This window comes from Diadema setosum, chromosome 14, assembly GCF_964275005.1.
Source record: "Diadema setosum chromosome 14, eeDiaSeto1, whole genome shotgun sequence".
Lineage (NCBI taxonomy): Eukaryota > Metazoa > Echinodermata > Echinoidea > Diadematoida > Diadematidae > Diadema > Diadema setosum.
This window is the reverse complement of record NC_092698.1, coordinates 24,201,691-24,228,132: the sequence shown is the minus strand read 5'-3', so window position 1 is coordinate 24,228,132 and position 26,442 is coordinate 24,201,691. Positions and strand designations below refer to the sequence as shown.

Sequence of the window (26,442 nt, the reverse complement as noted above, 5' to 3'; positions counted from 1 at the left end):
TGATAGAAGATACATCAGACTACAAAATTATGTCAAAAATAGAAATCCGAATGTTTTGACGGATTTTGATGATCTGACTTCAAACTCGATTTTCTCGGCTCGCCCGTCAGCGACTTCAGGATCCTTTTGTTGTAGCGGGTCACATATATTTGGCATACGGAGCACACAGATGTATAAAGCCAGAATTTAAGCTGTGTGGTTTGAAAAACTCTGCTCATTTTTACATCCATGGCTTGTGACGCCACAAAGCAATTTTGACATTGCGCACTGCTTGTACCTTAACTCTGTGAAATGTATCAATTTCTAACAAAACAATTGTGACATCATAAAAACAATTCTGACATTGCGCATTGCTTCGCACCTTAAAACCGCACGTCGCGCTTGAAAATGTAACATTTTTAACAAACATCACAAAGCAGGTCCGACATCGTGCGCAGCGACATGCTTCTTAATGTAGGATCAATGTAGCATCCCTTCACAACATTGCATCCATCATATGACTTCTACCTTATGCATTTCCCCCCATTTCCCCTTCTTTTGTTTAAATTTTTGATCCAAAATATAAAACAAATATACTTTGCCAAATTTCGAGTTTCTTGTTAAAAACATAGGCCTCGGTGCCTCCAAAAGAACTATAGTTCTTTTGGAGTCGCCTCTGCCCATAGTTTTAACAAGAAACTCTCAAGGCAAAGTATATTTGTATACTATCAGAAAGCTCTGAGACTTTAATTGGGCAAGCCAATTGTGAGCAGGGCTGAGGCAACTAGGAGACAGCATGAGAGCTTGTTTGCAGAAACTTTGGGGCGGAGGGAAGGGAGACAGAATTAAACAACTTTCCAATGTGGTATAAATTCTTTGTCTTTCCATCAATCTTTATTTTCCTTCCACTTTCACTTCTTCTCTTTTAAATCTACTATATTCCTCTCTTCCATGGCTACATGAAAATAGCCCAGGATTGGAGGCACACCACCTGAGTATGAAAACAGGCACATGGCAAGATACACCAGTTCATATGAAGAAATTAATACTTAAAATGTAATAAAAATAAAAAAGCCTAAAATCCTAGAGTGTGCCATATTACATCTCAACAATACTCACATTTCAAGTGGCTGAGATGGTTTCAGGAGCTGTAGCAGGCATGGTATCTACCAAAGAGAAGAAAATGTAACATGGATTAACAAGTGTAACAAGTAACACAGTGTTACCTCATCACAAATTTTAAGGAATACCCTTATTCATCTAAAACTCACAATACAGTTAACATGTATTCAATATCAATTGAAAATATCACTTGAAATTGATTATCAGACTGAATCAACCATAAGATTTTATAAAAGAAAGTGTACTAAAAAAAATAACTAATTCTTATACATTGCAGCAATGGGTTTAGTGATTGGTGACATAAGGGTTGTGTATCTTAATGTAGCATATGTTCACCACACAAGTGTAGTTAAAATCTGACTTAAAACTATGAGTGAAAACGAAACACAACACAATATCCATCATGGCACATAGAGAAACCCTTGCAGCTTTTATATTAACATATGTACGTCAAATGCTCCAACAACCCTGATATCAGTGTGTGTTCCTGCAAAAGTCACTTCCATAATGGTCTCACCTTGCCAAAGGTCAACATAAACAATCCTAGCGGTAACATCTAAAAGATTAACCTGTTGAGGACGGACTGATTTTGCTATAACACACATTTCCCATAGACACCTGTCCGAGTATTCTCGGGACTCGTCTGCAACGGGTTAAAGTCCCATGACAATGATCAGCCAATCAGTGAAGCACGAATACCAAGTACCCTGCATCATGGCACTCGCATACCTACAAGCTCCTAATGCTTTGCACACACAAACATTATTTGCAAGAATCTTTTGCATGGAAAGAGGCAGATGAAGAAGGAAATGACAAATAAAAAGATGAAGAAGATGATGATGATGGTGAAGACAAGCAAAGAGAAGAAGAAGAAGAGGAAGAAGGAGAAGAAGAGAGAGAGGAAGATGAAGAAAAGGAAGGAGAAGAAGAGAAAAAAAGAAGAGGAGGAGGAAGAAAAGAAGACAGCCACCTTCCAAATTATTTAACCATTGCAATTGCATGGCATGGAAAGATGGCAAAAGGAAATTACTTATCATGCATGATCAATATCAATAAAGAAGCATGACAAATCCCCACTACACCTACCAGCTTGGAAGTTGCCACAGCCCGTGCGAGGGCGCCGTTGCTGCAGATCGTGCCCACGTAGTTCAGCAGCTGCAGCTTGGTGCGCTGGGCGCCGGCCGACTTGTCCCCGCCCTTGCTGCCGAGAGAGTCGGCCACATTGCCGAAAAAGATCTGGATGGCAGATTCACTCATCTTGTGCAGCTTCTCCAAACTGTGCACCGGGATGCCCAGGGTTCGGGTGTCAAACTTGAGTGAGGCTGGCTTCTGGATCTACCAGCCGGTATAAGGGTGAAAGCATCTTTAAAATGTGGTAGCTCTTTCACATTTATATCCAGGGTCATCATTTCTTTTAGCTTATGACATAAACTACCCAATGGTGGAAAAAAGACACATAATTATATTTCACGACTGATATGCAGGAAGAACCAATGAGAGATTCTATGTCTGAGATTCTATGTCTGTTTGACTAGAAGAGTGAGCCATACCAAGCAAAAATGTTGTTACCAGAAATAAAATCACTTAAAAAAGAAAAGAAAAAAAAAAACATCTGACTCTTGAAATGAAATCAATTGATACTTAAGTATTCACAAGCAATAACACAGAGACGGAACATAATGGGAATAGCAAGCAATAACACAGAGACGGAACATAATGGGAATGGTATAATCAACCTCTATCAAAAAAAAAAGATATTCAAAAATCAAATATCCAATCAGCTGAGGTGTACCTCCATATGAGGCCAAATTACAATGTATTGCTCTCACTGGTATTTGGTTGATATCCAGCTAAATTTGACCACTACACAAGTTGCTCATTGTCACTCTGGTGCAATAATCCAACCGTCTGCAACAAAGGCCCTTGAGATACAATCAGGACTATGAGGATTAGAGGATTCTATCCCAGCCTTGCTCTCACCTCTATCACCTGGTCTCTAAGGGTAAGGTCAGATATTAGTTTGTACTGTGGAGAGAAATAACACAAATCATCTATTTTGTCATTCTGACTCAAAATCATCATTCCTTTCTTTAAAATATTGACTCCATGATCACAAAACTCTTCTTATTACCTCTATGCAGGGAGCAGAATGCCACCTTCATAAACAACACAGTAGTATTCTTAGGGCTTGAAATGCATATCATAGGTACCGGTAAGTATTTCTACCTTTGCTGCAATATACATTTATATATGTAATAATATATTCTGGGAAAAAACAGTATTTTCCATGAAACCTGTAGTATTTTTGGCAAAAGACCAGAACAAAATATTACAAAAAAGTAACCGCTGGCATCTCTGTCCATGGTCCAGGAAGGACACCCACCTTTGGGTTGTCGACTATGGGACTGACTCCGAGGTCCCACTGGGTGAAGATGGTCACGTCAACATCCAGCGAGTCCTCATGGGAGATCTTCCTCTCCTGCTGGTAGCGGGTCTGGCTCCGGATCCCACCACCAGTGCCACGCCCGCCGCCATCGCTCTTCTTCCGCTTCCCCGCCGTCTTCTTCTTCATGGAGGACGGCGGCAGCTCCTCAATGGGGTCCTCTGGGGGTACCGCTGGAGACGTTCTTGGACGGGAGCTGAAAATTTCAATTTCAATTTATTTTCATATTTCTTGATTAAAGATACATCAAATATAACAAAATTACATTGTAAATGATACATGATACCCAGCTAGGAGGAGAATATTACAAACATATTGAACATAGTGGTCGATCTAGATTCCAAATACTGCAAAAAAGTTAGAATAAACAGGTGAACTGAAAAACTTGTAACTAGCTCCTAATCAAAAAAGAATAAAAGAATAAGCTTAGTGAAATCGGACACATTAATCTACCGGCTCATTCAGTCAGTGTGTATATATCTATCTCATCACAATGTGATAAGGACAAGAAGGGTGCTAATACTGAACAGTCTATGACATTATTGCCTTTCTGCTTCTCGGCTTGATGCAAGACATTACATTCTCCTCTATCTCTTCCTGTGTCAGACCAGTGGGAAACTTGATCCGTACCTTAATAAGAACTGCGGCTCTTTTCTAGCTGCATCCGGCGAGCTCTGAGGCCTCGACTCCGGCCTGTTCGAGTGGAGCGAAGTCCTCATAAGGTGGTCTGGAATCGGGGCAGATGACACCGGTCTTCCCTCCATGGACAACGTCACCAGGGTCACATTCTGTGTGTAACCCAATACAGGTGTATTATATGATTAGCTTCATCCAACCAAGTAAAATTGTAAAATATGTATGTGAAGGTTGATACATCAGAGTTGTAAAGAATGGACGTGCAGGTTCATATATCACATTATTACCCGCACCATACATCTGAGCTGTGGTTCTGCGAAACTGTATTCCCCTCTTTGGCAAACGCCCATGGGATTTGTGTGTTAAAAACAGGGAGAATATAGCATCCGGGCACTTGAGCTTCCAGTGAGGAAAATTTGCTGTTGATGACATTTTCTCGCAGAGTGGTTTCACAACGAAGGGCAAATTCCCGTAGGTTAACACATAAAACTAAAGGATGATCGCTGTTACTGCGTGAACTGGCTGTTTCTACGCGTGCTGCATACCCGAGTTTCGTGACAGAGGGCAAATTTCCATAGGTTAACACGTAAAAATAGAGTACAATCGCTGTGCATGTGCATGTGTGAGTTGGCTGTGGCTGTTATACACGTGCCGTGTACCTGAGATGTGTATAGGGATATAGCGTGCAGTGTGGTGTGCAGCTAGAGCTGGCGCCAAGTGGAAAATTGTTACTGTGCATTGGGAAGTTGTAAAAAGTTTACATTGTAATGGACTCTCTACTTTCGGGGGATATGACATTAATTGCCCTCAAGACCAGTCCATTTTATATCAATATATTGTAAATTAAGGATGACAGCTTAATACATCAGAATTGTGAAAACTTCTACAAGACTCCCTCAGGACTGTCCACAAGCCTGACCTTCATTTCCTCCGGAGTCTTGGCACTGAGACTCATACTGCTCTTGTCCACGTCCCCGTCGGTGGCACTCAGCGATTTCTTCTGATCATCGCTCACTTGAAGCTTCCCCTGCCAGAACGGGTGGGCTACAAGGTCATGCCATGTTGCCCTTTAACAATAAACCAAAAAGAGAAGAAGAAACAAAAGAAGTGGCAGAAAAAGAAGACAAAGAAAAGGAAGAAGAAGAAAAAAAAAAAGATGAAGATGGTGGTGATGATGAAGAAGGAGAAGAAGGAAGAGGAAAATGTATTTTTGGTGAGTCTGATAAGATGAAGGAGACATCATACAGTCTGTTGAACAAGCATTTCTTCTTCGAGATGATGATGAAGATGATGATGCTGATGCTAATGATGATGATGATGATGACGATGTTGATGATGATTATTAATTGTTATCATTATCATCATCATTTTTATTATCATTTGCATTTGGAACAGTAACTTGTTAAACAAGTAAAATAGTAGTCAAGTATTTGGGTAGAAATGATGCAGCATGAGTCAGGCAAGTGCTTGATTTTTCAAACAAAACTTGCTCTTGTGTAAGGTTCGTGTATTGTTAAATTGCTGCCTGAAATGAATTTGATGTCTTCAGATTTACATTGAGAAGCATTGCATGCAGACATTAACTGGTAACACTGGATTTTAAAGTGTACGCATGGGCATTTGTAAAGAGAACACAAACATGTACGTCCCTTTCCATCATGCAAGTGAGATATTTCTAAAGATATGTATTGATGTTGAGTGTAAAGATATCTTCCTGGGGTAAACATACCTCTTGGATGGATCCTTCCGTAAGAGAATTTGAATGAGACTGCAAAAGTCTGGTGTTGGCTTGGTAGCTAATCTTGGACCTACAACAAATGCATAGACATGTAAAAATATATACAGATATTATGTAAATCACTGTCGATTTCTTTTTCTTCTTTTTTTTTATATATAAATGACATCATAAAGTAATATATATGCTGGATCTCTAACAGGCGCGGTGGAGCACCCCAATTTGCATCTCATTATCGCCCCGTTCTATTTGAATTTCCAACGGGCATCCACGGCTGCCCGAAACTGTGTGCATGAAAAAGTCAAATTTTTACCTTCTCCTTGTGTCGCTATGCGTGCCGCTAGTAAACTCAAACTTCCCACACTATCTAAGTTTTTAAAAACCTTCCTTTTGATGAAAAAATTATGAAATTTGCTGCACTAGAACTTGAGATATTAAAGCGTTTTGAAAATCACCTCTCGCAAAACATGCTCTCTGTTTTTTTCCGACTGGACTATGGCCGGGCTCCAATGTGTCCGAAACTGGCAACATAAGTTCATCAGGCCTCAATCCATATATGGTGAAAGTTTTCGCTTTGTACCACCTGTACTTTTTGAGAAATCAACTTGTTTCTACAGGGTTTGGAATAGAAAATTGTAGTCGGCGAAACAATTGAAAATGACGTCATTTCTTTTCCCGTAATATTGGGCATGCGTGGTACGTGAGATTCAGGATTTCGTGCTCATTGTTGGTTTGCATGTGACGCAGTCAATTTTGCTGAGTGTCGCACGGCGGTGATTGCTGAGCTGCTGCCGCGCACGCTGCATGCAGCAATGCGTTGTGTGTGCTGTGACATGCAACGCCACAGTGACGCGATTAATTATACATGGGACCGACCTGTACGCTTTGCGTTCGTGTCATTTTTGACATCACCTTCTGTTTTTTTTTCCGACACAACCATGGCCGGGAATATTATGTTATGAAATTTAAAATGCAAGCAGATAAATAGATTTCGGTGTACTTTGTTTGAATGGCGCTTTTGTTCCGCAATCACACTTCGTGAATTTTAGGATGATTTTCGAGGCATATTTTTGGTAATTTTGCTCGCCAGGTTTTCGCTAAAATTTCACATTTTATCATTGTCAAATCCTTTAATATGTTATATGTGCATATTCGGACATGTTTTCAAATTCAAACTAACTCAATTTTAATCCGAAAATAGGTTTCCTGAAATTGTTATTAGCTTGAGAAGTTGTTTACTTTTTCTCAACTACGCGAGTACATGTTGTTTACTTTATGCAAATGAGGCTCGGCTGCCGATGGATTTCTGCGAGATAATTGGGGTGCTCCACCGCGCCTGCTAAGATATTGGACTACAGCTTAAATTATGAACTTTAGACACAGAAGGTGAATTCTTCAATATCATTATGGAGAATTGATTATCACACTCAAGATGACTTTTTCAAAAGCTTTGCCAACAGTACATTTAGAATTCACAAGCTCCTAAGATGAATTCTTATCTGAACCCTTCTTTTAATGCACAGTATATAACCACAATATTTCCGTATACATGATAAGTGCACATACACTGTAATTGAATAAGAGTGACGCTTCTTCATACTTGTTGTTTTCTATTGCTGTGCCAAAACTATACTCAGACTTCACTCACAAAATATTGTCCCAACCATATTGCTGCAAAGCAAATAGCTTTGTGAAGCACATGCTAGGATGAAACACAAACAAACAAACAAACAAATGGATAAATAACTAAAAATAAATGAACATCATATCACGAATATGAAATAAGACTCTTTATGGATCATGTCCTAAATCTAAAAAGTAACAGATTTTCAAGAACCTTAGGGTCCTTTCATTAAAAGATGACAAGTTTGCTGAAATGTGACAGACCTATAATTTGTCACAATGTATTTGCTATATGATTTTATTTACAAAGAATAGGTCAATAAAATGGACACCTTCCAAAATTGTATCACTGTTTTTAGATCAAATACATACAAACCTTTGACCTTTGGCACCGGGTAGTCTTTGGTGATGATCTGCTCGACAAGCTTGGAAAAGTCATCATCGTGAAAAGGGGGTTGCCCTGAGGGGGTGATTGACAGGAATTGGGGGGAAAAAGGGAAAAATAACTGTCTGTCAAAATATGACATTATTTGAATGGCATGATTGTATGAATACATAAAAACATAAATTTAAGTTTTTTAGTATCTCATTCTATGCCACGGTGAACATCCATTCACTACAGGCAATTGGAGACATGTTTACACGTAAAAAGAGAGAAAATGACAACAAACAAGAGTTTTTAACATCAAGATGTTTTCAGTGATGTCTTGAAACACTATGCTGTATTCACCGTCATTGTGCTGGAAGAAAAGCTACTTGCTGGCTTTAGATTAAAAAAGAAAGAAATGAAAATGTCTTCCAGCAAGTCCACTCTACAGTTTGCACAAAAGTAGAATGAAGAGATATTGACACATGCATTATATGCACCTTTTCTTAGATGCACCAATAACCTTGTCTCTTGCTGTTACTGTATGCACTTGTTCCTAGCCAAATGAACATTCTTTCAGTGATGTTGAAATATCTAAAAAGATATACTTATAAGAAATTGGCCCGGACCACTTACCCCGAAGTTCAAATGCATCAAACTCAAGATTTGATGAATAACTGCTTTGTCGTAGTTGCAATTTTATTAAATCCCTATCAAAGTCAATCATATACTATTTCTTCAAAAGCATAAATTCCAACATTACTTGACCTGTATTGCTCATTTTGTGTGTGTGTGTGTGTGTGTTGCGTTTTATTACTGAAGATTTTACAAACCTACATCCAATCACTTTGCTATGTCCATCTATGTTCCATGATGCTAATCAAATTATTCTCAAGATATCAAAGTAAACAGACAGATGTATAGATAGACAGACTACTGCAAGACATAATATTCACTGCAAGATTCCCAGATTTGTCACATTTACATTTGGTGCATTTGACATAATATTAATCTGGAAGTTCATAACCTATGTCCAAATTTGAGCAACATGATTATTTATGACTGCATTGCTGCGATGAACGCTGCTATAGAAAATGAACACTGCAAGAAGAAAATGGCAACAAAGTAGGAAATGTTTGAAAGTAATCAAAAAAAATTCAAATTAAGTATGAAATCATGTGTAACATTATACCTGTGTACATTTCATAGAGAAGACAGCCAAAGGCCCAGAGATCTGAAGCAATACTGTGAGGTTCACCTTGGAGTACTTCAGGGGCAAGGTAGTTTGGGCAGCCTAAAGACATGGGAAAACATTCAAAGTGTTTTCTATGTGAAAATGAGGGTTTACATAGAAATATGCCATGATAATACCTGCTGCATTTCTCAAGCAAAGCCCTCCATTGCATTAGTGTATTCTCCACTTATTTTACACACTTGCGATCAGAGTATCATTTATGCAAAGATGTCATTCCCTGTCAGCCTGAGGGGCTGAAGTTTGAAGTGTGGAAGTTTAACTCCTTCTATCCTATAGATCTAAAAGGCATAGATCAACAAACTTATCCCCACCCATTTTCTTTTTTGTCTTTTTGATACTAGGAAGAAGGTAAGGGCAAACATACTACACATAAACTGTGTCAAATTATGAATTGAAAGGAGAGAGAGAGAGAGACAAAAAAAAAAAAAAAAAAACAGCTTCTGAAAATTTTCTTTCTGAGCCCATTTTGACATGATCATGCCTAAAAGGGATTCGATATTACCATGACACTTGACATTCCCGGCAAAGTCATTAACCTTTGAATTCCACAAATAATCTCATGCAATTGAGAGATTGGTACATGTGCAGTTCAGCAGTACTTCATCAAAGTTCACACAGAGGCTCGGAAATACGGCATAGCAAAGTCTGAGGTATAGGGGCACAGTAGCATCAAGAAGGGGGTAGCTAGTTCCCAATAACATTCCGCATGGCTTACCATGGGTGGCTTTGTTGATACTATTGTCCGTCTGCTTGGCCTGTTCCGAGGGCTGGGCACCATCTGCCAGGGTCATCTCGAACAGCTCTTCGAGGTTCTCCCCTTCCAGGCGCGCCAGGCTGAAGTCATCGTACTTCAGGGTCCCCGAGCTATCAACCAGGATCTAGAAACCAAACACTTACAGAGTTAGAAGCCGTCCATGAGAGATCACTCCCTGCACAATGGTAGCGTGTCATTCCTCATAGACCACTAATGGTCACATTATACATGGTGAGAGAAATTAGAATCCTACCAATGCATCTACACAGCACATCTACTATCATTTATCCTTTTGTTTTATCTTCAATATCAATTCACAACTGATTTTCAATCAGTTGAACTAGAAAATGGGACAATACAAACCTATCAAAAAGAAATCTACATTTAAACATATTATTTATGTACTTGTAGTTTGATGATATGTTTGATTCCAATGATGATACAGGAGACAACTAATTACGTGTATACATGTTCATGTATCACATCTTGCTCCATTTCTGAGTTGGCAGAACTGAAAAATTCACTGGAAATAAGCCTGATATCAAACTTTTATGAATGCAGTCAACCTGACAAACACATACAATACAACCATAAGGCCCCCTATCAATGCACACACTACATGCTAACTCTGACAACAATTTTAAGTATTCAAAGAATGCATTAATCAGAATATAAAATGTGTTTCATATTTAATGGAATGCATTAGGATATCATAATGTGTTCTTTACTTTGCTTGGCTTGAAGTCAGAAAAGAGCATTCCAACAGAGTGGATATAATGGAGTCCCCTGACAAGGTCCAGGCCAAACTCACGAACAGCTGTTTCAGGGAAGTGGCCATCCTGGGACAGAATTAGCTCCAAACTCCCACCTGCATAAATGAAAATATGCATGTGGTCCAATTTATGTAACATGATCACTTATTCACTGCTAAACATTCCATCATGATTAAAATGAATTATATCTCCTGCACCCTTGGCAAATAAGTGAATTGTTATTATCAAAACTACTGGGATTGAATGATCTTCAAATAAATGTACAATGTAGTAAAAAAAAAAAAAAAGGAAAAAAAAAAGCTGCTGAAAACAGCTTTCTCAACAGTGGCAAGCCTGAAAAGTGGAGTCAAAAGGGGCCTGAACTTTTGATCCTAGCTGAATCTTTGTAATCTGATTAATGACAAACATAAAGGGTAAGCAGACACATTGTGGACTACATGCAAAATGCACTGTCTTGGAGGGGCTAAGAACACAGAACAAAGGAGACAAAGGGGTAGGTAAAGTGTCTATAGGCAGGGAATCAAACAGGTATAAAGGAAGGATGATAAAAGCAAAGGGGTGAGCAAACAAAGGGAGAGGTAAGGCCAGTGGAGATCCCAAGGATCATCGAGGGCAACCTGTAAAGGATAGATAAACTTGATAGGGAGGTGACATCAAACAAGATCAGGAACAAAACAAAGTTAAGAAAATGGGTGAAATAAAAACAGCAGGGGGGGGGGGGTTCATGCAGAAAGTCCTAAAACAGGTGTACATTTCATTTTCAAATGAGTTGAAAGGAAATAGATCCAGCAGATGATAAGTATTTCACCTTTTTCAAAACAAACCAATGAATAAACAGTGTAAGTGTCAAAGTTGGAAGTTTTGTAGGAAAGTAATTGTAGACTATTTAGAGAATGTTAACATCAGAATTCCAGAATGAGAAGTTACGTGAGCTAATGGCACATACACGTCTTTGATCAATTGGGGTAAACTTAACTTGTAAAATGTTTCAAGCATCACAACACATTACAAAAGTAGTATTTCAAGAAAAAACAAAGAAAGAAAGAAAAAGGAGCAGACCATCGCATTTGTATAGACCTACTAAAGAGGAGAAAAAAATAACTGATTAACAGAAAAAAGTCATATTAAACATGACCTCACCAGTACAGAGCTCCACAATAAGCCAAAGATGATTTGTGGTCTCATACCACTCGAAAAATTCCACAACATTGGGATGGTCTAGTTCATGGGTCAGACGCACACGATTGGTCACTTCTGGTCTCTTGGCCTTCTCCACGCAGTGAATGGCCACAAAGTTAACGGATCCCTTCCTTCGGCCCTTATATATGATGGCTTTCTCTGTCTGTCTGATTTCATCGTACAGGATAAAGTTTTCCATGATGCGATGGTGAAATCAGTCAGTGTGCCCAGACATCTTTGTCAAGTGAGAGATACAATGTAGCTCTCTTCTTCCTGGCAAAAATACAGTAAACACTCAAAAAATATTTCGACTAAATTAGCTCTCTTATCTTACTTAGGAATTTCAGATTTCCAGATCCATTTGACATGTTTTAGTTGTACCAGCAAACACACACAAATTAGAGCCTAGAGGCGGCTTGCGTAAAGGTCTTAAGTTTTAAGGGAAACAAGGTAGAATCAATCTATAACATAAGATATGACTCACTAAAACTCAAAAGTACAAATAGATATCTACGTGTAGACCCTATGTAAACTAGATCTAACAATAAAGAATGTTAGTTTACGAGTGTAACCCTGTTGCAGGGCGCTGTGAGTACTGTTACTTACTGTTGCCAGTGGCAGTGTTACGTTGTCGTTGGGCCAGGTCGCTGTTAATTGCGGTTAACAACTGTCAACATCACTCATCAGATCAGTGCAATTATGTGCAAAGCCATAATTACATTTCAAGTATTGTACAAATTTAAATAGACTGGCACATTCGTTGATCTAGTTTTCATTTCAGAAGAGAAATTTAGGGCAACACAGCATGCATGCTGCCACACACTACAGATGTCATGAAGAATGATGCATGATTGCACCTTCATACCCACATAGACCCTACACAGATTTGAACATGTCGGACTACAACGACGTTTATCGTTTCCTTTTTTTAGACAATTCTGATCATGTAGTGTCGTTGTACTAGTAATTATTATGCGCTTGTGATTAGTTATCCATCCCTAATATCATTAAGATAGACATATTTGTGTACCTAACCAAATATATAAGTTACGCATTCCATACAACTCTAGAACATTTGAAATGAGTGCGAGCATAATTTTACCGTTGCCTTAGAGCTGAGAGACGCCACATTCCGATCCATTAGCAGGACAAGACAAGTCGACCCCAGGAGGCACAGTTGTACTAGGTGAGAATAGGTTACAAGCTCGGCCCAGCCCAGTGTGAAGCTCGGCACGATCGAGAGACAATTTTGTTCTAATACTGTACTAATATCCTACGGTGTGCAGAAGATAAATTGGTTTAGTTTGTGGTTAGCCGTGCTTGTAGGATTCACAGAATCACGAAACCCTCAAAAAAAAAAAACAACAAAAAAAAAAACGTTATGACATACATTTCATATGAAATATGTTGATTTAAAGTGCAGGAACATTAGGAAAACCCACTGAATCCTAGCGAACAAACCTTCAGAATAATAAGGAGCCTAATTAAAAAAACAACAACAACAACAAAACGAATCATAATGTATAAAAGTTAGGTTAGTGATAGGGCAATTCATTTACCTTCTTCAGAAGCTTAAAACTCAAACAAACAAACAAACAAACAAACAAACAAACAAACAAACAAACAGACAGACAGACAGACAGACAGACATGACAAACACCAAATTTTGGATTTCTACTGAGTTTCTTCATCTCCAGGGCTATTAGTCCTATCGTTTTACGTACTATAATAGACCAACTGTTATACGAATTGCTGTTGCCTCCTTACTAAGTACCCAAGATAATAGCAAATGGATTTTACCAAAAATCCATACAAAATCAAAAAGGTCATGCATGTGCACAGAGTGTAGGCCTAAGATTTTCCTCAAACTCCTTCAAGTAAAGAGTTCTAATTTTTCTGCATGTTGACCGAATTGAATTGAAATGATTCAAGTTAATTTATTTCCATCAAGAAAATCCATTTTTATATGCATATATGCATAACAAAATAATTTAATACAAAAAGACAAACAAATTAGGACCTATAACGTACAGTTTTCTCATGAAGTGAAAATGACATAAATATATAGGGCCTACTGATAGGTCGTGTATAGGTAGTGTAATAGTTCAAGTGGATAATGATGATAAAAATAGTGGGATCTAGCTTAAAAGAGCTATAAGAAACATGATAGAAGTTATAGAAAGCTGTCATAGAGCATGACAAAGCTTAGACAACAAACAAATACCAATTACTATCATGAATATACAGCAGAGTAGTAGACCGGGCATCTTTCATGACTGTGAAAGTCGGTGGTGATTGAACCATTAGGACGACTATACTAGAGTGATTTCCTGTACAATCCCTTGACTTTCATTTCATATGTTTGGTGACTCTTTTGATTTAAGGCACTGGATACAGTCATTATTTGATTACTGTGTTGTATCCATTTAATTTTCATTCAGGAAAATAGTAGCTTATTTATCATAATCCGTGATAACAATTACATGACATGGTTTATTTTACCTTTAGTCCACAACGGGAACAGAACATTGCTCTCAAGAATGATAAGTGATAATTTTTGTAACTGACTTTTTTTTTTTTTCAATTCATCATCAAGAGCCTTTTGTTGTTGTTATTGCTTGTTTGTTTGTTCCCCCCCCCCCCCCTCTCTTTTTATAAGCAGCTTCAATGAGAATCAAAGATTATCGTGAAGGTCAGGAAACCAATAGGTGGCGCACTGGTAGTTCTTCGGTTTTTATCGCAACATCACAGCATGTCTCCACTGTCGGCTGCCCTGGGATTGCGTAAGTGATTGTTTACTTTTATTCTATAGTTTATTTTACTATCTCTGCATAACATTGTCTTTTTATTTACCCAGGCCAAAATCTGAATGACTGTGGGAATGATTCGGTGCATACCAAATCATATGCACTCGTGATTTGTGATCCTTTCACTAGCAACTAGCATTTTTGTCGGTTCACGGAAACATCGTTGTTGTGTAGTCCCATACGTCGCTCTTCGTGTATGTTTACAGAATATACATTTATTATTCCTCATTTTCGGCAGCAATTAAAGTAGTTTACAGTCAGACAGTTGGCCGATTGGTAAAAGGTGTGTGAAAAAAAGAAAAAAAATCCGTGAGGGAAAGAATTGTATGGCTTTTAATTCGGTCAGAGTCACTGATCAGTGAAGCCAATGAGTTTGCTATGCCAGCCAGTGAGTGCCAGTGCTGTGTTTTTTGTTTTTTCTTTGTTGTTTTTTGTTTTGTTTTTCTGGAGTTGCATCTTCACTGGACAATCCGACTCTATTCTATGAATGATCTGTGCATTGAACATATTTCTCAGTCTCAAGAGACTTTACCCACTCCCCTAAATGGGGTCAGCAAAATTGCTGAGCTCAACCCTGTTCGCTATGTACATCTTTGTACAACTTACAAGTTTTACAGCAAAACTGTTACAGCCATTTTTGTGGGCAACACAGCACAAATTTACATGAATTAAGGCTACGAATATCACGATTGCAGGCACTCTTGTAGACTGCATTTTGGGAACCTGGTATACCAGGTTCCAGTATATCAGTTGACGCCCATAAAGAACGGGTTAATTGATAAACATACTTTCAGTCACGGTTGATGCAATGTCGATCATGGGGGTCAATGCTGATTGCAGACTGTAAAGTCAGAAAACATAAGATTTTTCATTGTGTTCCATTTTGATTTTCAGACTCTTTAGATTGAATTTCCAGGGACATAAAAATCTGCCCCACTTTATTTCACAAAACCTACCACAAAAGTAGCAAGAAACTCTGCTACCAGACAAACAAAGTTAGAAACACCAACATTTCAAATTTCAATCACATGGTAGCTAACACCCATTGTGTCAAATTGTTTGGCTTCAATGTATTTGCTGTGTCAAAATATTGTTACTTAAGGTGGGAAATGAGAAGAGCTTTCATCTTTGTAAGTCCTTAAAGGAGAATGAAACTCAAATATACCTTGTTAACTGAGTGAATGCTGCAAAACTTTTTTTTTTTAAGTTTTAGTGCAGCCATTGCTGGATGAGAAGACTAAAGTTTATGATGACATGCTATGTAGAATAATATGCAAAAGAAAATCCCACAAAATATAATTTTTTAACGAAAAGTATGACACTTCCTCGACTTGTTACTGACATAGTGTTTTAAAGGCTTATATTATTTCTCCGGCTTTCTGAAAGAGGAAGGTCAGGTGTGTTGTCATTAAAATGCTAGGAAAGTGAAAATATGTTGAAGTTTATTTATATTTCCTTTATCTGGCTGTCCATATGTGACATCACACTTTTCCAGGGTGAGTGCTTTCTTTCCACTATATAGATAGGTTAGGATAGTCTATTTTCATTGAGTTGTAACAATACTTTACAAGCTGAAATTTTCGCGGTGGTTTTATTTTCGCAAATTTCGCGAATCGCCTTTGAACCGCGAAAATAACAACACGCAAAAGTAACAACGCGTGAAAACAAAACATGTAATATATCCTGTCCTGCGCTGCGCCTAGCTAGCCTTCAACTTATCGACTGTGCATGCACGTCGCACAGTACAGCTAGCTATAGCTGTTTAAAGTGCGTTCAGTCTACTCTTGCAGCTGCATTCTTGGTGTTCGCCTGTCGATGTCCGGCACGAATTTCAAAAGTCCATGTAAAGTATTTCTTTTTGATATCTGTTTTACTTTCAAATTGAGAAAGTACTAGTACTTACACGTGTAAGGTACTTTTAGTTTAGACAACTATAGTTTTTTCGTGAGAGTTCAAGTAAGTTCAGTTAGACCCTCGCAACCGCGAAATTAACAACACGCAAAAATGTCCTCCAAGTAGCAATTCGCGAAAATATCTGTACGCGAAAATTTCAGCTCATACAGTACATCATTTAAAAGCTTTCAGAATCTGCCCAATTGTAACTAAAAATCCATGTCTGGTGACTTTTTATTGGTTTTGTGATGCAAGGTCACACAGTATTTGGGTTTCTTTCTCCTTTGAATGTCACTTTTTAGGAAACAAACTTCTTATTAGTAGTGATAAGGCTTAGAAAAAACAACAACAACATAAAAGAACCCTGAATATTCTGCACTTACATTCTTAAACTTGTCGAGGTTGTTAGAATTGTCATGTGGGCAATTTTAACATCAGGAAGATTGTGTATTGTTAAACTATGTGCACAATATTAGATAGTTGTAAAATTTTGTGCTAATTGCTGTTCCACCAAATTCAGATGCATCCAAGAAATATTTCATAATTACTGTGTAATTTAGAAAGTTTTCCCTTAATCTGGAAGTTTTTATCAGGCACTTTAATCCCAGTTAAAATGATTTCATAAGCAGAGTTTTAGTATCAGAGCCCTTAATTAAGACAGAAACATTGATGCTGTTTTCATTTAAATACACTCAGTCCTACAGTATGCCTGTGGACACATTGTAACTCTAACTTGCCAAGTAATTTTTGTTGGCATTCATTGTATGTCCCTGAAGCTTGCCTCATGAAGTGAGCTTTTGAAGACAAACCACTCAATTGAAATGAGTCTTCAGAAAAGGCCTTGGTGATACAATGGAACTTAGTGGGATTACAGAATTCCTTTTTCATTGTTTCCCATAATAATTGTCTGAATACGTGCACATCTAGGACATACTGTATATGAGCTCTTTCAGATCATAGAAAAGTCTCTCCTTTAATCATGTTTTTGAATCATGATTGTAATCTTGATATTAGTTATGGAACATTCAGACGCTTGAATGTAATCATGTTTGTGAATCATGATCATAATCTTTGTGAGTACAAATGTACAATTGAGCTAAGCTCTTCTTCCACAATCATATTTTGGAAAGCAAATAATAGTAATCTCAATTATCGAATCTTGATTTGCAAATCAAGATTCTAGAATTGAGATTACTATTATTTGCTTTCAGATGCTAGAAACATCTCAATCAAGGAACTTCTTATAGAGTCATAGTGCAATCATGATTATAAGAGAATTTTTGTTTACTGTCTGAAAGGGGGTATAATGAATGTAAACTTACAATATGGTTGTCATAGGACCTACATTAGATAAAATCAATACTGGTAATAAGAATTATTCAGAACATCAGATTTCTTCAATTCCCAATCAAGGCATTAAAAAATCCACTCTTGGCATGTCACAGTTGTTATCAAATGCATTGATGATTTTAGGCCTTTGTGACAAGTACAGGTACAGGAAACATGTTTTAACTAGAAATGTCGCTTTGGCGACTGGTATGCCTCCGCCATAATGCATGATTTTCCCAATAGGTCTAGATAGTACATGTGGACAATGTGTGATTACATTTTCACAAAATTGGCAAAATATTGAAATGACAAGTTTGTCACAAATGTGTTGAATGTTCACCTTCCTTGACCTAGGTTTAATTGGATGAATAGGAGAGCATGTATCCAGGGATTTAAGGACTTTAACTCGACTTTGACCCATTCATACATTTAGGCATTGAGTAATTTTCAAGGTACAGGTGTGGAGAAAAAGTGCAATTTCTGAATTGAATAGTAAATTGTTACCATTTTCATCTGGCCCTTGACCCTAAAATTCATAAGATAATCACTTTCAGGCAGAACATGCATAATATATGTACTAAGTTTCAAGATAACTTGAGCCACTTCGAGATATGGAGGAAAAAGTTAGTTCAGCACTTTCACTTGATCTTTGACCTTTTGACCTTTGAGGCAAAAAAAGAAGAAAAAAAAAAAACTTTCCAGAGAATTTCTATTAGGTTACACATGCATACACCAAGTGTAAAAAAATAATAACCCTGCTGGCATTGCATAAATATGAGGGAAATAGTAAAATTTTGAAGTGTTGCACTTGACCTTTGATCCCTGACCTTTAACCCCGTGAACCCTACATTCTCTAGATAATCACTTCCAGTCAGTACATGTATATACTATGTTCCATGAAGATAACTTGAACAATTTTCCAAGGCACGGAGAAAAAAAAGAAGTTTTGATATTTTTACTTGACCTTTTGACCTTTGACCTTTGACCTCATGACCCAAACTTTCACCAGAGAATCTTAATTGGGTAATACATGTATACACTAAGTTTCAAGAAAATATCTTCAGGCATTCAATAGATATGGTGGAAATAGTGAAATTTTATGTATTTGACCTTGACCTTTTGACCTTTGACCTTGAGCATGTGCACCCAAAAGTTGATAGGCACAACTTCACCTCCTAATACACATACATGCCAAGTTTCATTAGGATACCTCAACAGGTTTTGATAGTTACCTTGTCCACAAAATTCATTACGGACGGACGGAAGGACGGACGGACGGACGGACGGACGGACGGACGGAAGGACGGACGGACGGACGGACGGACGGACGGACAACCCGAAAACATAATGCCTCCGGCACCACTTCGTGGCGGAGGCATAAAAACAATTAATAGGGGTATTGATGCAACAGATGCACACTGATGTACAGAGTAACTCAGACAGCAAGTCACATCAAATGTTATATTCGTATGTGTTAAAACAATGACAAGACATTAAAGTCTCTGTGGTCGGTACAGTTACCATGAAACAAAACAAGATTTGGAAGTACATGTATGTTTGTCTCTTGTAGATTTCTACTGCATTTTTGTTCCATTCTTAAGCTGGAGTTTAAACTTGCAAAAAGAATTGGATATAGGTTATTGACAAGACTGCCAAATCACTATAGGCCTATTGTAAGAGTGTCTACAAGAAGTTCTTTTTTCCCCCGAACCGTTTTATATCAAAATTATTACTACAGTTGAACCTCTCTTATCTGGCCTCCCTTTATCCGGATCTCTCTATTATACGGACGCAATCTTGCCGTGATTTTTTTAAAAAAATAATTACGGGAGGAAAGGGGGATTCCCAACTCCTTGAGAACTCCTACACAAACACACATGAATTACATATTACTTCCAACATTAACATACACCTCTATTTTGGGGTCTGTTACTGAGTGTAACAATGAAAAGGTTGCAGTATACACATTACTACATGTGGTACTACAATGGGCTACATCAGTACATGTGTGATATATGTACATGTATAAAGCATTGAGTCTCCCGTATCCGGCCAAATCCCTTATCCGGATGAGCCCCGGTCCCGACTTGTCCGGGTACGAGAGGTTCAACTCTATGTGGAATCCCCTTTCAAAAAACTAGAGCTATCCTTTTACTATATCAGTATGTTGAGAATACAAAATCTTACATCATATTACGTAATCATTGAAGAATACCACATTGGACAGCCATGCACACAGACCTGGTGGAAAATATTGGTGGATATTGGAATCAGATGCATAGGAGGCTTATTACAGCACTTCTGAGAAGGATTTCAGACTTACAAGATTATTTTGTTGTAGATGTGTTTAGACGCAATTTCATGCTAATCCATTTTTTTTTTTCTATTTGGTCTGAAAGTCAGCTTGAAAGGCATCTTTCCAATAAACATGTTTCTCTTACATGATTGGCCAATTGTGGTTGATGTTGTTTTTTGTGCCTCTGCCACGAAGTGTCACCAGAGGCATTATGTTTTCGGGTTGTCCGTCCTTCTGTCCATCCTTCTGTCCATCCTTCCGTCCATCCATAATCAATTTTGTGGACAGCATAACTAAAAAACCATTTGAGGTATCCTAATGAAATTTGGCATGCATATGTATGAGTAAGTAAAGTTGTGCCTATCAACTTTTGGGTGCAGATGCTCAAGGTCAAAGGTCAAAAGTCAAGGTCAAATGCTCAAAATTTCACTATTTCCCCTGTATCTATGCAATGCCTGAAGGTATTTTCTTGAAACTTAGTGTATACATGTACTGCCCAATAAAGATTCTCTTGAGAGAGTTTTTTGGGGTCATGAGGTCAAGGTCAAAGGTCAAGTGAAAATGATAAATTTTTACTTTTTTTTTCTCTCCATATCTCAGAAATGGTTCACTTCATGGAACTTTGTACAGTGCATGTACTGATTGGCAATGATTATCTAGGGAATTTGGGGGTCATGGGTCAAAGCTCAAGGTCAACTCCTCAAAATTTCACTTTGCCCTTATATTTATGCAATGCCTGTAAGATTTTTCTTGAAACTTAGTGTATTAATATAACTATGTATTATCCAGTAGAGATTCTCTGGGAAGTTTTTTTGCCAAAAAGGTCAAAGGTCAAAAGGTCAAAGGTCTTCCTCCATATCTCTGAAGTGGCTCAAGATATCATCATGAAACTTAGTACATATTTGTGCATGTTCTGCCTGACAGTGATTCTCTTGGGAATTTTAGGGTCATAAGTTCAAAGGTTAAGGGTCAGAGGCCAAGTTAAAATGCTAACAATTTACTATTTGATACTGAAATTACATTTTTTTTTTCTCCACACCTTGAAAATTAGTCAATGCATAAACTTATGAAAGGGTCCAAAGTCGAGTAAAAATCCTCAAATCCCCAAATACATGCTCTCATTGAAAATATAGCAATTCATCCACTTATACCTAGTTCAAGGAAATTAAACATTCAACACATTTGTGACAGACATGTCATTTTAATATTTTGTCAATTATGTGAAACTGTGATCACAGCTCTGTAGTAGAGCTTTTAGGAGAATCATGCATTATGGCGGAGGCATATCAGTCGCCATAGTCACATTTCTTGTTCAGTCTGAATTCTATTTCCTCTAAAACATGATGGGTGCATACACACGTATTTCATATTTTATGCTCTTCGATCCATGTAAGCCTATCAAGAGTTGGGAGTGTTTGATTGACACGCTGGGAGTTTGTGACACAGTTGAATGTATCGATAGAATAATGCTTGCTGCCAGCCACAGGCGAGGCGTCTCATTTCAGTGTCAAGAATGGCTCGTATCCTTGGATACTATAAGAAAATGCATTTTAGAAATGCGATTACAAACGAGAAATTGTCGTAGTCTGAAATCCCTCTGAGACTCTCAGAGAATGTCTTGAGGCAAGGTTTTGTTGTCATTATAAATTGCTCCATGCAAACCATCCATCTGCACTGTGCAGGGATCGCAGGTTGGCTGTGTTTGGGCATCGTTGCATGTAATAAACAGATCTCCTCCCACGCCGAGGAGTGGTCCGTGATACCTGTCTCTTCCATTGTGGTTATTGCACGAAATTCCAATATGAGATTCATTCCTTCGGGCCACCCCAGTGACTGGAAATGTATGCTAGCAATTTGCGGAAAGGTGATATACTTGATTAGAGACATCCAAGGTTGAAATGGTTCATCCCTGTGACAAGAGTAATGTCTAATAGTCGAGTATTACGGCACAGTAGCAGTATTATGCAGGTCAGATAAGCCATTTACCCATCTTTAGTAGAGCTTAAAATATGAATAATTAAAATATTCTGCTTGACAAGTTTAGAAATGGATTTGCCAAATAGCAGGCCCTACATTTCATTTTAGGTCTTTATTAACATATTAACTGTATTGAGCAATAGTTTTAGGCTCTATTCAGATTTGAAAGAAAAAGTTTCAAGGTTTTATTTTGCTGCAATATAATGTAGATACAGGCATGTGCAAGGCTCTATTCAAGTATCATCTTTCTTTTTTTTCATGCAAAAATGCTGACAACATTTCCACAGGTGTCTTTTAGATGCATTCTCACTTTGACGTTAATTGATATGTAGTTTCCATGGCCAGTAGAAGGATTCTCATACCTCTGGCTACATTTCACATTCACATTCATGAAGTTCTCTTCCCAGGGTGAGATGAATATCACACAATTTTTAATTTTGTCAAAGTGCCATCTGATGAACAATATGTTCTGCTGAAACTTTGTCTTTTTATGTTTTAAGCAAGAGAGTAATTATGTGCGTGGGAATGAAATTTGCTGCGATATTGTCTCATTCATAATGCTTTCCAATCTATTTGAGTAGATAGCGGGCACTGTAATTGCTCTTTGTAAAGTAGAAATGCCTAATTAGATTTGCTTGTTAAGTAATGCTTTCTACCATGTTCAAATGCTTAGAATATTTTAAAACACATAATCTGGTGTGTGAAATGAAGAAATTTACATTGCACTAATTCAATTCCTGACAAAGCATTCAAGCCAGGCGGCCACTTTACGATGAACTCGTGCTGTAGTCTGGTTTCATTTGCATTCAGGTTTATATTTAAGTATCATCGATAATACACCTTGGTGGAGAGAAGAGTGTAAAGGACAGAATATTTTGATGAGGGTCAAAGGGGTTGTGGCTAAGCTTCAATCCTAGACCTTCCCACCGAAGGCAAAGTGTGCTGTTCTCTCAATCACAGTGATCACAACACAACCTCTTCATTTTGTCTTTTGTTTTGTTTTGATGTTATACACTTGCTTTGTATCTAATTATGAAAAAGATGTCAGCTGACATCATGGAGTGTAATCTGAACCCAGTTGTGTGATTTTGGAATACATATCTGCAGATCTCTTCCCCCTAATCATTAGCTGTCTTCCCATCAATGACAAGGTCAACTCAACCCTATGGTGATCCACTTTAAAGGAAATTCTATGTTCAATCTGCCAGAAATTGTGGATCATAGACTGATCAGTTACAAATGTTTCAAGTGATATGTGGAAAGGAAGAAAGGATCTAGTTGATAAAAAACAAAGAAAGCTCCCTATCCCCTCCTGATTAGTTGAAGTTGCTTTAATTCAAAACAAGTGGCACTGAAAGCAGATTACTGATTACCAGTGCTGTGTATGCAGAGAAATTGCTCATCAATTTGTTTCCCCCTCAGCTTCCAAGTGCTCAAGTCAATTACAATTAGCCTGACATCGATTAAGCTTCATTTCAGCAGGACAGACCCAGGGATTTCCCAGAGGCTTTCTGGGGAAGTAATTTGGGCTAACATTCCTCGCTGCTGTTGTCAAAACACCCTAATACCCAGCAAAGCATGTGGACATTATTGTGATAGTCGCTACTCAAACATCTCCGCACATGCTTCTCTGCTGTTCATGCTCGTTCCATCAAGTGCCGAGAAACTTGAGGTCAATGAAAAGGATTCATCGTTGATCACTGTCTGCTTATGACAATATTATAGGACTATTAAACTACCTTTCTGTAGTTCTCAAATATACATGCATGCATGTACGCCAAACTGCAGTATTTGCTTTATTGTTTGAAAGTAAAAAAAAAAAAGCATTACACAAAATTTCTTTAATACTTTATCTTACATAGATGTTTTGATGAACATTTGGATTTTGCATTTAAGTCATTGAGGACGGGCTGATTTTGCTGCAACATGCATTTCCCATATCTACAATACACCTTCCTGAGTATATTTCAGGACTTGTTCGCAACAGGTTAAAGTAGAGGTTGAAATCATGTTTGGAAGCATTACATAAAGTCATCCAAATGTTTGTACATAATCTAAAATTATTCATACAGATTGTGTCTCACTGTCAGTTGCAACTATTTATGTAAATTATGTACAACTCACTATTGATAGTCTAGTACAGTAGTAGGTAAGACAGCGGTGACAGCTCAGACTGTGCCATCATAAAAAAAAATCTTACTTTCTGTAAACTCATTTGATAACTCAGATGTATCACATAATTGTAGGACTTTCAGACTTTCAGAAGAGTCTGCTTTTAAATATTGTATGTTTGTAAATACTTGTTCCAAGCTTATAAAGAATCAAGATGTTTGTGACTTCTTCTTTTTTGTGGTCTCAGAAATTCAGTTCAATTCAATAGAATTGTGCTTTTATTTAGAACAGTCCAGCAAAAAACATACTTTATACAAATTTAATACGAAGTATACATTAACCCGTTGAGGACGAGTCCCGAGTATACTCGGGCAGGTGTCTATGGGAAATGCCTGTTGTAGCAAAATCAGTCCGTCCTCAACGGGTTAATAAATCATATATTGTTTACAGTTTGTAAGTAATGCAGATCAACAAGGTTTTATTCAATATATTCTATGAATGAATGAATAGAAACATTGCATACAATTTATACTTTGTGTTGGTGACAAAAGTGAACATATCAATGGAAAAGAGTGATCTGCTACAACAATTTGAGCTTGTAAAACTATGTCACTTGAAAAACAAAATGCCATTTGAATCATGTTGTATATCCAAATCCATCTATTTACATTTAGAGCATTTTATGACAGATGTATGATGTGGGTAATTACCAAAAAAAAAAGTATATAAAATACTTTAAAATCTAGAGAACATACAAACTTAAAATGAAATGAATGTTGCAGCACAGACACTATTTACTGCACATTGTGTACAAAAATTATGCGATGACAAAAAACAGCAAAACAAACATGCACACAGTTGATCAGACACTTGAAGAAAAGGAAGAAAGAAAGAAAGAAAGAAGGAACACAGACATTACAGCACAATGAAGGTTGAAGAGAAATGAGGACAGCCAGAAAAGCAAGGAAGAGAGATACTTGTACTGTATACAACGAATATTTCACGAGGTTTTTATTTTCGCGAATTTCAAGAATCAGGTGCTATTTGCGAAATTAAAGACACACGAAAATATTGACCCTGATCCCAATGTGAATGTGACGTGCGCGTGTGCGTTTCTCTGTTCGGTGCAGGACTCCACAATCAGGAATTTAACCACTCGCGAAATCGTTGGGAATTCCCAATTCGCGAAAATTTAGACTCGCGAAATGTATGGCGTATACAGTATGTGAACACACCATGCCATTGCCAGAACAGGTGCAAGTACAGAGGGGGAAACATGAACAATTCTATAATTTAGTGCTCTGTGTAGAAAGCAGATGTTTAAATATTTGATAAAATGTGGACTTTTCATGTGCAGTGCCCATGTATTTCAGCAATTAACAAAACAATTACTGATGTAACATGTCTGTCATTTAGTGACTAATGGCTGCCTGTGTTTTTTGCTGTTTAAAAACAAACTTGTGATCCGGGGACATGAAAGCCTATCTAGATATATATTCTGTTAGTTGCTGTTGTGGATGGAAATTAGAGCAAACGTGACAGTCTGCAGGGTACGAAAAGAGAGCATAATCTATTCTTGCGTCATTACATACAGTCTTACTGCTTCATCTTCCCTCTTTTTTTTCCTCTAAACTGTCCTGATCAATTTTCTTCAACCTGCTTAAGTCATGGTATGTCTTACCTCCACATTCTCACCGCTCTTTCTTTAAGATGGTGCAAACACAAGTCGGCCCATAGATTCTGATGGTTAGCACCTTGTTTTTCGCGATCCATCATTCTCAATGGGAGATTGACATAAGGGACCATTAATCGCTGCATGCAGCTGCGCTGATGCCCCTATGACTTGCAATGTTTGCAGTTTATGAGGCTTGTGTGAAGCTACCGTGGCAAGCATTTTTGTGATGCTATTCTTTATCCTCTATCCCCAGCCCTTCTTTACATGAAGCTGTGTGTCTTTGCATATAACTTTCCATTTTCTGTCAAGTTTTGTCTCTATGTGATGTTCATTTTCTGTAAAAGAAGACCCAAACAGATAACTGTTAACACGATTAAGAGTTTTCGTTTTCACTTTGTACACCAATACCTTTCTCTCATTCATTTTGTCATTTTGTTTTGAATGACTGAGAAATAAACAACCAGAGAGTATCAACTATTAAAGATAA

At 37.7% G+C, this 26,442-nt stretch overlaps 2 protein-coding genes across 2 annotated transcripts in view; one reads left to right on the top strand and one right to left on the bottom strand.

Moving 5' to 3' along the window:
- Nucleotides 1-12,065, bottom strand: part of LOC140238232 (serine/threonine-protein kinase ULK4-like) — a 32,885-nt gene extending 20,820 nt beyond the window's left edge. Inside the window, exons 1-11 of the mRNA XM_072318167.1 lie at nucleotides 11,828-12,065; nucleotides 10,643-10,782; nucleotides 9,876-10,038; nucleotides 9,098-9,199; nucleotides 7,915-7,998; nucleotides 5,910-5,988; nucleotides 5,100-5,247; nucleotides 4,175-4,332; nucleotides 3,485-3,740; nucleotides 2,188-2,436; nucleotides 1,099-1,145 (exon numbers count right to left, since the gene is read on the bottom strand). Coding sequence (XP_072174268.1) covers nucleotides 1,099-1,145; nucleotides 2,188-2,436; nucleotides 3,485-3,740; nucleotides 4,175-4,332; nucleotides 5,100-5,247; nucleotides 5,910-5,988; nucleotides 7,915-7,998; nucleotides 9,098-9,199; nucleotides 9,876-10,038; nucleotides 10,643-10,782; nucleotides 11,828-12,065 — 1,664 coding nt within the window. The remainder of the gene's footprint in view (nucleotides 1-1,098; nucleotides 1,146-2,187; nucleotides 2,437-3,484; nucleotides 3,741-4,174; nucleotides 4,333-5,099; nucleotides 5,248-5,909; nucleotides 5,989-7,914; nucleotides 7,999-9,097; nucleotides 9,200-9,875; nucleotides 10,039-10,642; nucleotides 10,783-11,827) is intronic.
- Nucleotides 12,066-14,610: 2,545 nt separating this feature from the next.
- LOC140237722 (NAD(P)H-hydrate epimerase-like) overlaps nucleotides 14,611-26,442 on the top strand; it is a 180,091-nt gene continuing 168,259 nt past the window's right edge. The window contains exon 1 of the mRNA XM_072317649.1: nucleotides 14,611-14,649. Coding sequence (XP_072173750.1) covers nucleotides 14,619-14,649 — 31 coding nt within the window. The 5' untranslated portion in view covers nucleotides 14,611-14,618. The remainder of the gene's footprint in view (nucleotides 14,650-26,442) is intronic.